We start from the raw sequence: 16,809 nt of genomic DNA, 5'->3' as shown, positions 1-16,809 counted from the left end.
CAAGTCCGCCACTGGTCCGCAACAACCATTGTATGCTGTGGACACCAAATTCCGCGCCGCAGCCTATGCTACGCAGCGGAATTGTCCGCAACGTGTAATGCCCTAAGAGTAACTTGCAGAATGGCAATAGCATACTGTAGAACAAATTATATTTTGTAATGTTGTATGACTAAACTGGTCAATTTGTTTATACCGTACATATGTCAATATGAGAGTTAGTTTTAGGGGTTTCCAAAGATTTTTTTCTAGTTCTTCGATTAAGCTATTAAAATGTAAGTCCACTGCAGACTGTCCGCAGCGGAATTCCACAGCAATTCCGCCACGTCTGGCTGTGCCCTTAGCTGTCTTCTTTGGAGGAACCTGACAGCATGTGTTCAGTTCCCCTGCAACACCGCCACAGGGGAAAATACAAAATACATGGTGTTCATTAAAAGCAGAGCAGGACCTTTCATGGACAGAGATGCTTGTTGAAGCTGTTCTTCACTGGCTAATAAGAAAGAAAGAACACAAGAGTCACAAGAAGAGTGATGGGGAGAGACAGGGGAATGTTCAAAAATGAGAAGATCTATGCCAATTTTATCATTTGTGAATAAAATATAAAGTATTATAATTCTTGACCCACCCATCTATCACATATCAGTGACATATCAGTGGCTGGTTGGATTGGGCTAGGACATCTTTATTTCTATTGCCAGCTTAAAGAAAACCCACATTTTGACAAAAAATTTTGTGAATTAGACAACCCTTGTTTTATTAAAGTTAAAGAAGGGTCTTTATTTTTTTTCCAGGATATAGCGCCTCTCCTGCAGACGGGCTGTGCCTAGTATTGCAGCTCAACATTTATTTAGTTTTAGATAAGCCCTTTAAACCTTTTTTTTTTTTTTTTTTAAAGAGAGACGTTTCTCATGAATGTTGAGGCATATGACTAGTATTTTGTATTGGAAAATGTTTGGTCATGTTGTCGTGCAGCTTTCTTGATGTCCCCGTTATGTATACATTAAGAGTCAATGTTCAGAAAACATAATTTACATCTACTTCACTTCACATCTTCATTTACACTGAACTGATCTGATACAAATAATTGTGACAGAAAGGTGTAAAAGTATTATAACTATTTGACAATAATATTCTACACGTTAGTAATGTGTCAGCCAACACATTATAGAAGTCGGTCTAATGTTGACAATATTTGCATAAGGTGATTGGACTATATAATCCAGATTAGTTACTTGATCTGTGTTTTCAGTCTATAGTTATGATAAGATAAATAAGTTAATATTCAGTCCAATAAAGATCTTAACTGTTTTGTTCTTTTTCTTTTTGCAGCAGATGGATGTACAGACTGGTCGGTGGATTACAAGAAATATCAGGTTTTGGTTGGTGAACCAGTTCGAATAAAATGTGCACTATTTTATGGATACATTAGAGCAAACTACACATTAGCACAGAGTGCTGGACTCAGCTTGATGTGGTATAAAAGTACTGGGCCTGGAGATTTTGAAGAGCCAATTGCATTTGATGGAATAAGGATGAGCAAAGAAGAAGATGCTATTTGGTTTCGACCAACTGTGAGAGAAGACAGTGGTCTTTATGCATGCGTCATAAGGTAAGAGTTGATATGCATTTTATAACTTGAACATTTTAGTGATATGCATTTTCTAACTTGAAAAAACGTCACTTGAGCCGTTTTTGGAGCCGTTTTTCATTGTGTCAATAGAAAAACAGCTCTAAAAATGGCTCCAAAAAATGCATCAAAAAAGTTTGATGCTTTAAAAATGGCTGAAAATCGGAGGCTGTTTTCCCTTGAAAACAGCTCCGTATTTTACAGCCGTTTTTACTTTAGCGTGTAAACATAGCCTAAAAGTGAGGAAAGAGTTTAGAAAATAGTTATACTTACTTTATTTTTGTATCCAATTGTTTTGGCTAAAATAATAGAATAACTCTGGGAAAATAACTTAAAGGGGTATTCTTATCATGTTCGATAGATGCGAGACCTACCTCTGAGACTGACAACTATCTCTAGAACGGGGCCCCCTGACCCCTGTCCCACCTTCGCTGCTCTTTGGCCACTAAGTTACGATGTGGCTGATAGTATGGAAACAGCCAAGCTTGCTGAGCTATGCTGTTTCCGTAACTCCGATAGAAGTGAAATGAAATCAGGGTAGCACAGCAAGCTACTCTGTTTCTGTGTCATAGCTCTCGTGTTCCATTAACAGCGAAACTTGATGTGCTACGCTAATTCCAGGAATCCCATTTTCCTAACATTACTCCAGCTATAGTGGAACAAAGTAGGATAGGGGTTCAGGGGACCCATTCTAGAGATAGCTACGGGTCCCAGAGGTTGGACCCACATACATAGGATATGCGATAAATGCCGGAGATGGGAATAACCCTTTATGAATGGCAATAAGTTCCACATTAAGATCTATAGCAGATATCAATAGGTTTATGGTACACTAGGGAATATACACGTATTTCATACATAAAGGATAATGGGAATAACAATAATAAAAGTAAAAACCAGGTATTGTATATAAAAAAAAATGGAGACATAGAAGCCTGTCCTTTATACTTTTCCATTTTTAAATCTACTTCTGGCTTTTGAACAAAGAAACACCCCAAAAAAAGAGCAAATTTGTGCAATGTGAACAAGGCCTGACTCTTTCCTACTCAGATTGTAGCAGGGACATAAAGCCTGATCACGGTCCTCATTTTAGTAGTTTTGAATTAAGCACATCTGCAGTTCCCTCACATGGGATTTGGCAAACATTTGTAACTAGATAGTATAATATCAATGCTTTAGGGTATGAAGCTCCATTTCACAGCAACTTTGCAGAAATATAGTTTATAGCAGCTCACTTGGATAACATTCTACGTATATACGAATTCCTGGGAAAGTTCTGCATTGCACCTAGAGAAGTTTAAAAATCACATGACTCTATGAAAAAATTAAAAAATATGTACTACACAAGCCTTAGGGTATGTGCACACGATAGCAGGCTTTTACATCTGAAAAGACAGACTGTTTTCAGGAGAAAACAGCTGTCTCGTTTCAGACGTAAATGCTCCTCCTCGCATTTTGCGAGGCTTCTCTGACAGCCGTAAATTTTGAGCTGCTCTTCATTGAGTTCAATGAAGAACGCCTCAAATTACGTCTGAAAGAAGTGCCCTGCACTTCTTTTGACAGGGTTGTATTTTTACGCGTCGTCATTTGACAGCTGTCAAACGACGATGCGTAAATGACAGGTCGTCTGCATTGTACGTCGGCAAACCCATTCAAATGAATGGGCAGATGTTTGCCGACGTATTGTAGCCTTATTTTCAGACGTAAAATGAGGCATAATACGCCTAGTTTACGTCTGAAAATAGGTTGTGTGAACCCAGCCTTAGACGACAGCTCACTTTGCTTCATCCAGTATTGTGGGAATGGGTTTCCGTCTACAGGCTGTCATCAACTAGACTAGTGCGATAGTAAGACAAGTTAAGCAAACCCCATTCTAGGTGGCAAGTAGGGACGATGCCTTCCTGGCAGCTAAAATATATGAATTACCTGTTTTTTTAAATTATTTCTAGAATATTAATGTAAGTTTTAGGCCAGACTAGATGAGCCTGTTGGTTCTGTTTTTTTTTTTTACTATGAAATTCTATATGCGTTTTTTTCTTGGTTAAAGCTGAACAGATTAAAAAGGGCCTTACATAGAGCAAGTTGCATTTTCTGCAAGTATTGCTGTGAAATTATGGAAATTCCCATTGTCTATTGTTATTACTTGCTGAGACATGAATATATACGAATGTCATGGAGCTGAATTCTCACTGTGATATCACATTGTGATATTTGTGGTTTAACATAGCACTTCAAGTAAACCTACAAAGTTTTATCATAATGAACAAGTTATGTGGTCACACAGAGTCGATGAGTTCAGCTCTGCTACCTCTGTACACAGCCAATATCTGATACTCAATTTGAGGGTTGACCAACAGGACAAAGGCCTCACTATTTATACATTGTTTGTACGGTCAGCCCAATAGGCTGAGTTTGCACAGGACGGATACACTGTGTAAAAGCATGCAGCATATCGCCCTGCGTGCTGCAGGAAATTCCGGATGAATAATCGCAACAAACCGTGGTACAGTTTTTTGCCCAGAATGTCAGCTGCGGAAAGGTGCAGCACTTAGCTAGCAGGCCAGCCTCCTGGGATGACGCTTCATCGAAGGAGACTGCTGCAGCCTGTGATTGGTTGCATCGGCAGTCACATGGGATGAAGCTTCATCCCAGGAGGCCGGCCCTCTGACATCATCCAGGCCGGCCTCTTGGGATGACGTTTCATCCCATGTGACCGCTGCTAAAGCCTGTGTTTGGCTGCTGTGGTCACATGGGATGAAACGTCACCCCAGGAGGCCGCGCTGGAGGGAAGAACACAGACTTCTGGGTAAGTATGAGATTTTATTTTTTCCTGAGTTGCGTTTTTGGCGGCAGAATTGCTGCGACTGCTATTTGTTGCCAGTTTAACCTCCCCATTGAGTGCACCTGCAACAAATAAGCAGCGTTTACACAAATACAATTGACATGCTGCAGAATAAAACTCAGCACCGGAGGTCAAGTCTAAATGTGTTTTCCACTCAGTATTTACGCAGCGTGTGGATGAGATTTGCTACTATATTTGCTGAAGATTTTTTGCAACAAATTCCGTTGCAGAAAAACCGCAGTATTTACGCAACGTTTGAACTGACCCTTATATGGGGTCATTTAGTAGGCTTTTTTGTGCAAGATGATGACCCTGTACAATATGTTTCCCAGTCAGTCATTGTCCGTCATATTCAAACTGCATTTTAAAACCTGTCCACAGATGAACCTTTAGTCAAGGTCCGTTGTTCTTAATTAAACATCTTGTCATGGTGCAGATTTAGCCCCTTCATGTAGAGTATGCAAAGTAAAGACAATCTATATGTTCCATTATCTCTTATTGACAATTAACTATGGTGTGGATCAAGGCTCCTACCTCACCATATTTTCTGTACTGTACAATAAATCATCGCTGGCAGTTTTATTGCTATCCCATTCTTATAAAGAAAGAAAATGTGAGCGGTTCGACTTTAAATACCTCATTTTAGGTCTTTCCAGTCATAGTTTTGACCTTTGGTCATGGTCGCAATTCATCTAAAACAGCTGGGGCTTTTTAAGTAAGCATTGGGGGTCCAAGGTCATTTGTGACTTTAGCTTCGCAGGTGTTTGAATAGTAAATAGTCCTTATGGGCCAGTTTAATAACAGCAGGATTTATCATTCTTTCAGAAAAAGCCGTAAACTGTATTGTAATTCTTAGGATATAATATTGCTGAATATGCAGTAAATGAATGGATAGTAATATATATAAATATTTTTCATGTGTCAGCTATAGAGTAAGTCAACACAACAAAATGCAATTTTTTGCTTCTCATGGTGTATATGAAATATGTGAAATTGTAGCCAGTTTATAGTACTTTGGACTTCTTTTCTAAGGTTACATTGGATCCAGGGATGGAAATAGCATTCTGTTGTAATACTGTGCAATTGATGTAACTTGCATTAATTTTGCATAGAGTATTTATTTATTATGTAGTTGAAAAATAGTTTCAAATTGCCATATTCTAAAAAACACTTTTTTTATTTTTTCTGTCAATGAAGCTGTTTGAGGGTTTGACTTTTGCGGGATGAGCTATAGTTTTTATTAATATGATTTTGGGTAAATTAACTTTTTGATCGCTTTTTATTCCATTTTTTGGGAGGTATAATGCTCAAAAAACAGCAATTGCGGCTCTTTTAATTATTTTTTTCTAGTGTTCTTATTGCGGGATAAATAAAGTTATAATTCAGACTTTTATAGACACAGCAATACCAATAATTTTTTTTTCTATTGTTTACCTTACTTTAGGGGGGAAAGGGAAAAGGGGGTATTTAAACGTTTATTTTATTTTTTTTCAGTATTCCTAAATTTCCTTTATTAATCTAATTTCCACCTTTTTTTTTGTATTTAGTATTATTTATGTATTGCAGTGTATTGTGTTTTTTGCTGTTTCCTTATTAACCCTGTCTCTGGCACGGCTTAATAGGAGGACCAAGATGGCAGACCTGGAGGCCTTCATGACAACCCATCGGCACCTCGCTATTGCGTTGTGAGAAGGCCAATGGAGTGACAGATGCCGCATCTAATCGGTTAAGGGGCCTGGATCTGAATTATCTCCGATCTTAGCAAATAGAGCACGGTGTCAGTTGTAATATACAGCTCACACTCACGTTGTATGGAGTGGGCTCAGCACCTGAGCCTGCTCCATACTCCCTCCCAACTATGACATACATATACGCCAAATGTCAGGAAGGGGTTAATAGGAATATGACATCAATCTCAGATCGGCGGCGTGAGACAGAGGGAGACACAGAAAGACAAGCTGCAGCTTCCTAGTTAGTGTTCTATATCCCCCAGTGCTGGATTCACTGCTACTGCTCATTACTGCTATATAATCTCCTCCATGCTGTTGCAGATTCTATATATTTGGTAGATAGAAAAAGAAGATCAGAATTCTCCTCTGCTATGTGTGCTATTATCATGACTTTGGGGTATGTGGATCCACTGGGCTGCTCCGCCGTAGTGGAGTAGCAGCTGGTCAAACAAAATGTCAATGATAGTCACTAAGGAGTGAGTACCTGGATTGCTGGCTTGTGCCGGATAATCAGAAGCAAGCTGGTGCCGGACTCTCGGGAGCTGTTTTTTGCCATATTATCGGCAGCTGGCTATCGAAAGTTGACTTGTGCTGAATAACTGTGTCTTGGATACAGGACACATGAACTGTAGTCGTCACAGACACTGGACTTGGCACAGACACTGGACTTGAACACAGAAGTCGTCTCGGGCAATGGACTTGAACACAGAAGTTGTCTCGGACAAAGGACTTGAACACAGAAGTCGTCTCGGACAATGGACTTGAACACAGGCACCGGACACAGATACTGGATACGGGATACAGGATACAGCTAGGGAGCCATTTGCATGACAAACATTGGGAAAACACAACATTGCTAAGGCACTGAGTATAGGGGCAGGATTGCTTTTAAGGGCCAAGGTGCTCAGGGATAGGTTGGGTATTATTTTACTGGTGTGCATGCTTGCCCTGTAAGGCATGGCACGAGCGCACGCACACACCCTATGGGTCAGCTGGGGAGAGAAAGCAGAGAGCAACCTTGAAAGGGGGATGCAGGTGAAGGAACACAGTCCTGCGGTCGTAGCCGCTGGTAAGAGGGGGATGCCGGTGGGCCGCGGGCACTGCAGCTATGTATGGAACACATGATAGCACTTAGGCTCCACCTACTAGCTCAGAGTAAACTGAGAATTAGAGCTATAGTCTGCAGAGGGGAAAGCAGCTAAACAAAATGCAAAATACATATAATGGCTAGAAATAGTGTTATTCCTCATGTACACATATGACAGCTTATTCTAAAAAAAAGTCACCTGTGAGATTCGGTATACTTGAGGGACTTAGACATTGGCAACTTGACCCTGGGAACTGGAAACTGTAACAATATATATGATGAATTTAAGAAAATGCAGCAACTGTGTGTATTCTGCATTTTACACATTTTCATGACATTGAAAATATGAGCAACAGGAGAATTTTATGTCTCTTCCTTTCCCTGCACAAGTACTAAAGATGAATAGCAGGGATCAGAAGGAAAAAAAAGTTGACAGAGATAACACATGAACAGGGAATGTTGTTAGTCTTTTGTGGAGTCCCAGCAGGAGCCTTTACATATTAATGGTTTCTATGCTATTCAGTCGTAAGAAAGAGAAATAAATGTGCTGCAAGATTGTTTGTGAAATATATATATATATATATATATATATATATATATATATATTTACCTACAGATCAACATGGGTGCTGCATTCATAGAGACAACTACATGCATTTGATGTTTCCCCTGCAGCTGTGGTATTTCATCATACATTATAGTATAGAGTTTGTTAGTCATCTTATTCTATTGTGTGCTGTGATAACCTGTTGAGCTAAGAAAACAGTAGTTTCACTTGCTTTACTTTTAAAAACGCTTGTTTCACATCTTGATATTGTGATCAGTTTTGGTAAATGACAAAGTGCTGCAATTACAATCTTAGCTCTGCTATATGTATATACAATTGTAAAGCACATTTAGTACTCTACTAAACTGTTTTATGATTTAGGATGGATTCACATTGTGCATTTTTGTTACGTTTTCAAATGCTAAAATGCATTCTAAAAAAAGGCAGATATATTTAAAAACTCATGCGTTTTTAATATTAGTTTCCTTTGGCAGCGTTTAAATACGCAACAAAAACGCAACAAAAACACACAATGTGAGCCAAGCCTATGGCTATATGTATTTATGCTGCTGATAAGTGGGGGAGCAGTAATTTTTCCTGAATCTACCTGCTTTCTTGTGTCTAGGGTAGCAGCTTAAAGTGAATAAATGCCATTTTTTTTATTTTTTGTAATCTAAATTTTGTGCTGAAAAATCTCAATTTATTTTAATGGCAGCTGGAGCACCATTTTTCATATTATATTATACAGAGCTCTAAATCCACTGTGTAGACATTGATTTAAAGCATAACGTTCTGGCTGCCTGTAGCCACCGTAAGGGCGGCCAGACGTGGCAAAGTTTTTCCGCTGCAAATGTTGGTGCAGATTTGGGGCAATTACGCAACGAATCTGCACCAACATGTGCATATTTGACAGGTAATTAAGACATTGCAGAAAACACAGCGGACTTGCCACAGATTTCAGTTTTTGCATTGCAAAGGCTGAAATCCGCAGTGAAATTCCGCTTCTTCTCTGCAACAGACAGTGCATGCTGCGGATGGAAAATTCCACACCGCAGCCTATGGTCCGCAGCGGAGTTTTCCGCAACGTCTGAACTAACTTGCCTAAAAATGTATTGAAACAACTGTAAAAAACGGCCGCAGGAGAATTCCACTGCGGACAGTCCACAGCGGAACTCCACAGCAATTCCGCCACGTCTGGCTGTGCCCTTAGGGGGAGCTTAGGCGATAACTCGATACTGTTATACATGGAACTTAATAACACAGTATACAGCTTATCAGCTCCCTCTAGTTATGGCTGCAGACAGCAAGAACGTTAAGTTTTAAATCTATGTACACCGTGTTCCAAATTATTATGCACATTGGATTTAAGTGTCATAAACATTTAATTATTCGTTTTTCAATTAAACTCATGGATGGTATTGTGTCTTAGGCATCATTTACACGAGCGTAATATACGCGCGTGCGACGTGCGTGCTTTTCACGCGTGTCGTACGCACCTATATTAGGCTATGGGGCAGTACAGACAGTCCGTGAGTTTTGCGCAGCGTGAGTCCGCTGCGTAAAAATCACGACATGTTCTATATTTCTGCGTTTTTTGCGCATCACACACCCATTGAAGTCAATGGGTGCGTGAAAACCACGCAGGTCGCACGGAAGCACTTCCATGCGAACTGCATGGTTCGCGCAACAGCTGTCATTCTCTGAATATAAACAGAAAAGTACCACGTGCTTTTCTGTTTACAAACATCCAAACGGAGTGTCAAAATGATGGCGGCTGTGAGAAAATCTCGCAGCCGTGCATCATACACTGATGACACACGCAGCTGTTAAGTGCCTTTTGTACACGCAAAATGCAGCGTTTTTTTGCGTGCGCAAAACGCACACGCTCGTGTAAATAAGGCCTAAGGGCTCTTTGGATCATTGTAATCAATCTCAGACACCTGTGATAATTAGTTTTCCAGGTGTGCTCAATCAAAGGAAAATTACTTAAGAAGGACGTTCCACATTATTATTCAGGCCACAGGTTTCAAGAAATATGGGAAAGAAAAAGGATCTCTCTGCTGCCGAAAAGCGTGAATTAGTGCAATACCTTGGACAAGGTATGAAAACATTGGATATTTAATGAAAACGTATGCGTGATCATCGTACTGTGAAAAGATTTGTGGCTGATTCCGAGCACAGACGGGTTCGTTCAGATAAAGGCATAATGAGGAAGGTTTCTGCCAGACAAATTAATAGGATTAGGAGAGCAGCTGCTAAAATGCCATAGCAAAGCAGCAAACAGGTATTTGAAGCCACTGGTGCCTCTAGAGTCCCGCGAACCTCAAGGTGTAGGATCCTCCAGAGGTTTGCAAGTGTGCATAAAGCTATTATTCGGCCACCCCTAAACAATGCTCACAAGCAGAAACGGTTGCAGTGGGCTCAGAAATACATGAAGACTAATTTTCAAACCGTGTTGTTTACTGATGAGTGCCGTGCAACCCTGGATGGTCCAGATGGATGGAGTAGTGGATGGTTGGTGAATGGCCACCATGTCCCAACATGGCTGCGACGTCAGCAAGGAGGTGGCGGAGTCATGTTTTGGGCTGGAATCATGGGGAGAGAGCTGGTAGGCCCCTTTAGGGTCCCTGACAGTGTGAAAATGACCTCTGCAAAGTACGTAGAGTTTATGACTGACCACTTTCTTCCGTGGTACAAAAAGAAGAACCGTGCCTTCCATAGCAAAATTATCTTCATTCATGACAATGAACCATCTCATGCTGCAAAGAATACCTTTGTGTCATTGGCTGCTCTGGGCATAAAAGGAGAGAAACTCATGGTGTGGCCCCCATGTTCCCCTGACCTCAACCCTATTGAGAACCTTTGGAGCATCCTCAAGCAAAATATCTATGAGGGTGGGAGGCAGTTCACATCAAAACAGAAGCTCTGGGAGGTTATTCTGACATCCTGCAAAGATATTCAAGCAGAAACTGTCCGAATACTCACAAATTCAATGGATGCAAGAATTGTGACGGTGATATCAAAGAAGGGGTCCTATGTTAACATGTAACTTGGCCTGCTAAGTTTTTTTTATTGAAAGAGCTTTTGATTTCTGTAAATATGACCTCCTGATGCTGCAAATACAACAAATTACCATTTTAGTTCTCTTTACAACCTTTAAAAAGTTTTGATCTCTGTTGTGCATAATAATGTGAAACAGTGCATTTTGAGTTTTTTACTTCTAAAAAAAAATCTGTTATCATTAGGAGATTTGTTCAATAAAATTTGCATTATACTCCAACGGTTGATGGCTTGAAGATTATACTGACTGTCATTTGCATCGACTATTTAGGAAAATAAGCGAAAAATAACATTTGCCTAATAATTTGGAACGCTGTGTATCTATCTATCTATCTATCTATCTATCTATCTATCTATCTATCTATCTATCTATCTATCTATCTATCTATCTATCTATCTATCCATCCATCCATCCATCCATCCATCCATCCATCCATCCATCCATCCATCCATCTATCTATCTATATCTATATATATATATATATATATATATATATATATACATAAGTATATACATATATGTATATGATTACGGGCACAGTCATGTGCATGGGGCCTAACTCAGTGAACAGAAGAGAGGGAGGAGGGAGAGGAGGAAAATGCAGTTTCTCTTTTCTTTTTCGGGGTCTGTGGAACAATATGCTGTGAGAGGGGAGGGGAGCAGAAAAGGGAAGACATCTGATTGGCTGAGCACAGCACTAAAATCACACCTACAAGAGCCTGGTCACTCAGCAGGCGCACAGACACAGATGTAGCCATCTTTAACTTGATTCTGATAACTTGCTGCAGCGTGATATCACACAACATAAGCCATTGAAAAGTCATTGAAAAAGTCAAGATAAGGGATCTAGCCATTGTTTATTTAATGCGTTAAAAGTCAAGATAAAGACGGCTACATCTGTAAGCGACACAATTTCTGGCTGCACTTAATCTAACATACATCTACAGCTGCCTGTGATTTTTATTTTATTTTTAAGGATGGGTACACTTTAAGTAGGTTTTTAAAATGCCCCACCTTATATCTGTACGTAGCTACCTTATTGCCCCTCTTATCATTCTATCCCATTTTAATAGTCAATGATCTCCATTAAGCCTGAACCCGTCATGATTAATTCCCATTTCTAATCCTGTTTTACCTTTCTGTGGATATTAGGATAGTTGAGCGCTCATTATTAATTCATAATCAAGATACTCTTGCTCTGCATATTAAAGCTGCTTGTCTTCAAGCCTCTCTCATTAATTTTCTCGGGCTCGTTTGCTAACATGTCTTCATCTAATGCTTATCTTGAGCCTGTGCAGAGTGTCTTTAAACATCCTTCTATGATCTCTCTTTACACATTATCTCTGAATGACTTCATTATTTTCTCTGACTCCAAGTATCATGTACAGATGAAAAGCACATCTAATGCAGCTCCGTACCTCATATATGAATTTTTGATGTTTGTTTATGTCTTGAAATTATTTGACTTACTAATCTAGCTGCAGAAATTCTTGCCCGGATAGGAAAACTGATCACATACTGTACATAGTATAGTTGTCTGAGATTTTGTATTATAGTATTCTAAATCCCCAGGGGAGATGTAGAAACACTGCAAAAATAAAAACAAACCACCTACTACTATGGTCCTACTATGGCCTAGAGCGGCCTTTTTGGAGACTAATGTTGCTGAAATTTCGGCCATAAACATCCCGAAAAACGGCTGAAAAATCGGAAGCAAGACGCCTCCAAACATCTGCCCATTTATTTCAATGGGAAAAATGGCGTTCCGTTCCAAAATGGCCGTGTAAAAAAACGCCCACGAAAAAGAAGTGCATGTCACTTCTTCAGCCGTTTTTGGAGCTGTTTTTCATAGACTCTGTAGAAAAACAGAACCAAAAACGGCAGTAAAAAACGCAGCGAAAAACGCGATTTTGATTAAAAAACTTCTGAAAATCAGGTAAACAGCTCTGTACGTTCAGACGTTTTTGAGTTTGTGTGTGCACATACCCCTACAATTATGGCCTTATTCACATGAACGTGTTAAACGTCCGTGTGACAGCTGTTGAAACAACGGCCGTCACATGGACCTATAGAATTCAATATGGTCGTTCACACGGCTGTTGTTTCAACAGACCGTGTGAAGGCTCCGTGAGAAAATAGGACATGTCCTATTTTTTCACGCTTCACGCATCCCTCCATTGACCCTAGTCTACGGGAGATGTGTGATATCGCGTCCTGCAGCGCAGAGCACGGATGCACTTTGGACGTGAAAAATGCCAGTTTTTCACGTCCGAGATGCACAATGCCCATGTCAATCTAGCCTATGTGTGGGAAGACCTACTACTACCATACTAAGGGCTTGTCCACACACAACGGAATTGCTGCAGATAATTTCTGCAGCAATTCCGTTGAAAAACGTTGACTTTCCGCTGCGGCAAAAACGCACCATTTCCTGGGTTTTTTACCGCAGAAAATTGTGTGTATTTCGCTGCAGCAATTCTGCCCACTTTCCGCAGCAGGAATTGCGGTTCGAAAAATATATTCACCGCAGGTCAATTTGTGGTCGGAATTTTTACGCAGCAGGTGGATAAGATTTGTTAAATCTCATTCACTTTGCTGCTACTGTATTCTGCTGCTTTGTTTCCGTCTGAAATTCCAGATGGAAAAATGCGGCAATTCTGCAGCGTGTGGACAAGCCCTATGGCTACATGTACACGTTGTGTAATTTGATGTGGAAAATCCGCACCAAAATCGCAGGTGTACACACGTAATTCCGCAGCTAAAACCACACCTGATGGTGCTTTCTTTGATGCGTTTTTAGGTGCGGTATTTACATTTTGATGTGGAAATAGGTGCGGTTTTATGCTGCGTATTTTGGTGCGTCTTTCTTTAAAACTAGTCAGATACTAGCGGAAACGCAGGATAAATTGACATGCTGCAGATTTTAAAATACGCACCACAGGTCAATTAACACGCAGAAAAAATTAGCACCGTGTACGTGAGAACTCTTGAAATGTTATTTACTTTGCTGGTACTGTATTACGCAGCAGATTTGTCGCATGAAAATACGCGCTGCAAATCCGCTGCCGCAAGGTCCGTTGAAAAATAGAACCTGTCCTATTATGTTCCGTTTTCACGAATCCCTCCATACGCTCAAGTCTATGGGGAACTGTGAAAACGGAACCCGCACAGGGGCACCTCGGACGTGAAAAACGTCACATTTTTCACATCCGAGTTTCCCCACGCTTGTGTGAATTTAGCCTAAAGCTGTGTTGCCGTTTCAATAAATTGCAATGGTCTATCCTAGCAATATGCTGTCACTTAAGCTCTGTTTACATTACATTTCCTGACTACAGTTTATGCTTATATATATATATTGACTTTAATTATAAAAACAAAAAAATGGAAACCTTAAAGGGGTTCTCCCACGAGGGACATTTATGACATATCCACAGGATATTTCACAAATGTCAGATAGATGCGGGTCCCACCTCCGTTCTAGCTTTTTGTGCTCACGCTGACTCCCGGCCACTTCCTGATTACATGGTCGGGAGTTACGGAAGCAGCATAGCATGCAAGATACGCTGTTTGCGTAACTACCATTCAGTTCTATGGGGCTTAAGGAAACAGTAGATATGTCATAAATGTCCCTTGTGGGAAAACCCTTTTAAAGTGTTGTCCAGTTTAGAAAGATTATTTTCATAAAAATCACTATGATTCCACCCGTTTAATACCTTAGATGCCATGGTCAATCGCAACCGCGGCATCTGAGGTGTTAGATGCCGAAGTATATCATCCAAGTGATCCAATGATCTCAGGTTCAAGTCCCCTAGGGAGACTAGTAAAAGAAGTTAATTACAGTTACGTTTTTTTAACCGGTTGTCAATTAACAGCCGCATATATACAGCGTGCCATAGTGTATCTACTGTGTAGGTTTTAGCTGGCTGCCCGAGTGATTAGGCAGCTGACTGTTGGGTGCCCGGCAGTCAGTGACTGCCGTGAACCCTGAAGAGAAGATAGAAGCTACTTTCACTGCTAATATCTTCTCTGATCGCTTGTACAGAGTGTTAAATGATCACTGTATATAGAATAGCGGCAGCATTGCCCTATTAATGACAAAAGTCACTATAAGGCCTAGATAACACACAGTTTTTTAAACGCGGAAAAATCTGAAGGAATTTTGAGGCAGATTTTGACCTGCCTGCACTGTGTTGGCTCCGTTCGGCCGTGGTCATTGAGCGTTGGGGGTAAAAAAAAGCAGCAAAAACTGCTTTCTCTTCCTCCCATTGATGTCAATGGGAGGTCAGAGACGGAAACGCCTGAAAAAGTGCATGACGTTTCATTTTCTTACAGCGTTTTTTTCTCCACCTCCCATTTAAATCAATCTGAGGTGTTTTCAGACATTTTCTGACTCAGTTTCCGTTGCGGTTTCCGTGCCAAAAACAACGCCTAAAAACTGTGTGAACATACCCTAAGGGCATGGCCCCACGTGGCGGTTTTCTTCCGCAACTGTCCGCATCAATGCCGCACAGAATCTGCGTTGCAGATTCTGTGGCGGATCTGCCCAAAATGTGCAGTAAATTGATGCGGACTAGCTGCTGCGTATTGCGGTGAAAGTACTTCCCTTCTCTCTATCAGTGCAGGATAGAGAGAAGGGACAGCACTTTCTCTAGTGAAAGTAAAAGAATTTCATACTTACCGGCCGTTGTCTTGGTGACACGTCCCTCTTTCGGCATCCAGCCCGACCTCCCTGGATGACGCGGCAGTCCATGTGACCGCTGCAGCCTGTGATTGGCTACAGCCGTCACTTAGACTGAAACGTCATTCTGGGAAGCCGGACTGGAGAAAGAAGCAGGGAGTTCTCGGTAAGTATGAACTTCTATTTTTTTTACATGTTGCTGTATATTGGGATCGGTAGTCACTGTCCAGGGTGCTGAAACAGTTACTGCCGATCGCTTAACTCTTTCAGCACCCTGGACAGTGACTATTTACTGACGTCTCCTAGCAACGCTCCCGTAATTACGGGAGCTCCATTGACTTCCTCAGTCTGGCTGTAGACCTAGAAATACACATAGGTCCAGCCAGAATGAAGAAATGTCATGTTAAAAAAGCAATACGCATCCGCAGCACACATAACATGTACATGACATCTGCGGACTTCATTGCGGAATTTAGAATCTCCATTGAAGTAAATGGAGAACTTCCGCAATGAGTCCGCAACCAGTCCACCACTGGTCCGCAACATCCATTGTATGCTGCGGACACCAAATTCCGCACCGCAGCCTATGCTCCGCAGCGGAATTTTCCGCCTCGTCTAAACGAAGCCTACTAAAAAGAAGTGGAAGGCAATAGAGAAACGGGTCCGCTGCGGATTAACGCTGTGGAGTGTCCGCAGCGGAATTCCAGAGCAATTCCGCCACGTGGGGCTTTGCCCTAAAAGGACTGATTTACAGTGGAAAAACAAGGTGTAAAATAAATAAATTAATAAAATAAAGTCCCCCAAAGGTCTTTTCTGACCTTTGAGAGGCAGACCATAATAATGAAAAAAAAAAAAGTAAAAAAAAGTGCAAAAAAAATAAAATTATAAATACACATAAAATACCCACCCCAAAAAAAGTTCCCCACGCTAATCAATGCCTTAACGCTAGCCCCAACCGAGTTACCCTAAAATAGACATAAAATATATGAAGATGTATGGTAGACAATGACGTTACAAATAACAAGTCTATTTTACGGTAATACTATATTATTACCAGAAAAAAATTGCTGAAAAGTTAAAAGCATATTCTTCTACTATTATTTTCAAACTATAAGCCTGAAAATACAAAAATAGCAAAAAGGATGTGTATAAAAATGCTAGAAAAAGAAGCCTGCATTACTACGAAAATAAAGTCTCAAATATCACGTCGCTAGCCCAATAAATAAAAAAGTTAAAGCTG

General features: G+C 40.6%; 1 protein-coding gene across 1 annotated transcript in view; it reads left to right on the top strand.

Annotated features, from left to right (window-relative positions):
- Nucleotides 1-16,809, top strand: part of IL1RAPL1 (interleukin 1 receptor accessory protein like 1) — a 1,275,811-nt gene that overhangs the window by 639,507 nt on the left and 619,495 nt on the right. The window contains exon 3 of the mRNA XM_075854004.1: nucleotides 1,327-1,606. Coding sequence (XP_075710119.1) covers nucleotides 1,327-1,606 — 280 coding nt within the window. The remainder of the gene's footprint in view (nucleotides 1-1,326; nucleotides 1,607-16,809) is intronic.

Source organism: Rhinoderma darwinii, chromosome 2, assembly GCF_050947455.1.
Source record: "Rhinoderma darwinii isolate aRhiDar2 chromosome 2, aRhiDar2.hap1, whole genome shotgun sequence".
NCBI classification, from domain to species: domain Eukaryota; kingdom Metazoa; phylum Chordata; class Amphibia; order Anura; family Rhinodermatidae; genus Rhinoderma; species Rhinoderma darwinii.
The sequence above is the reverse complement of the archived record's forward strand: the minus strand, read 5'-3'. Positions and strand labels throughout refer to the sequence as shown.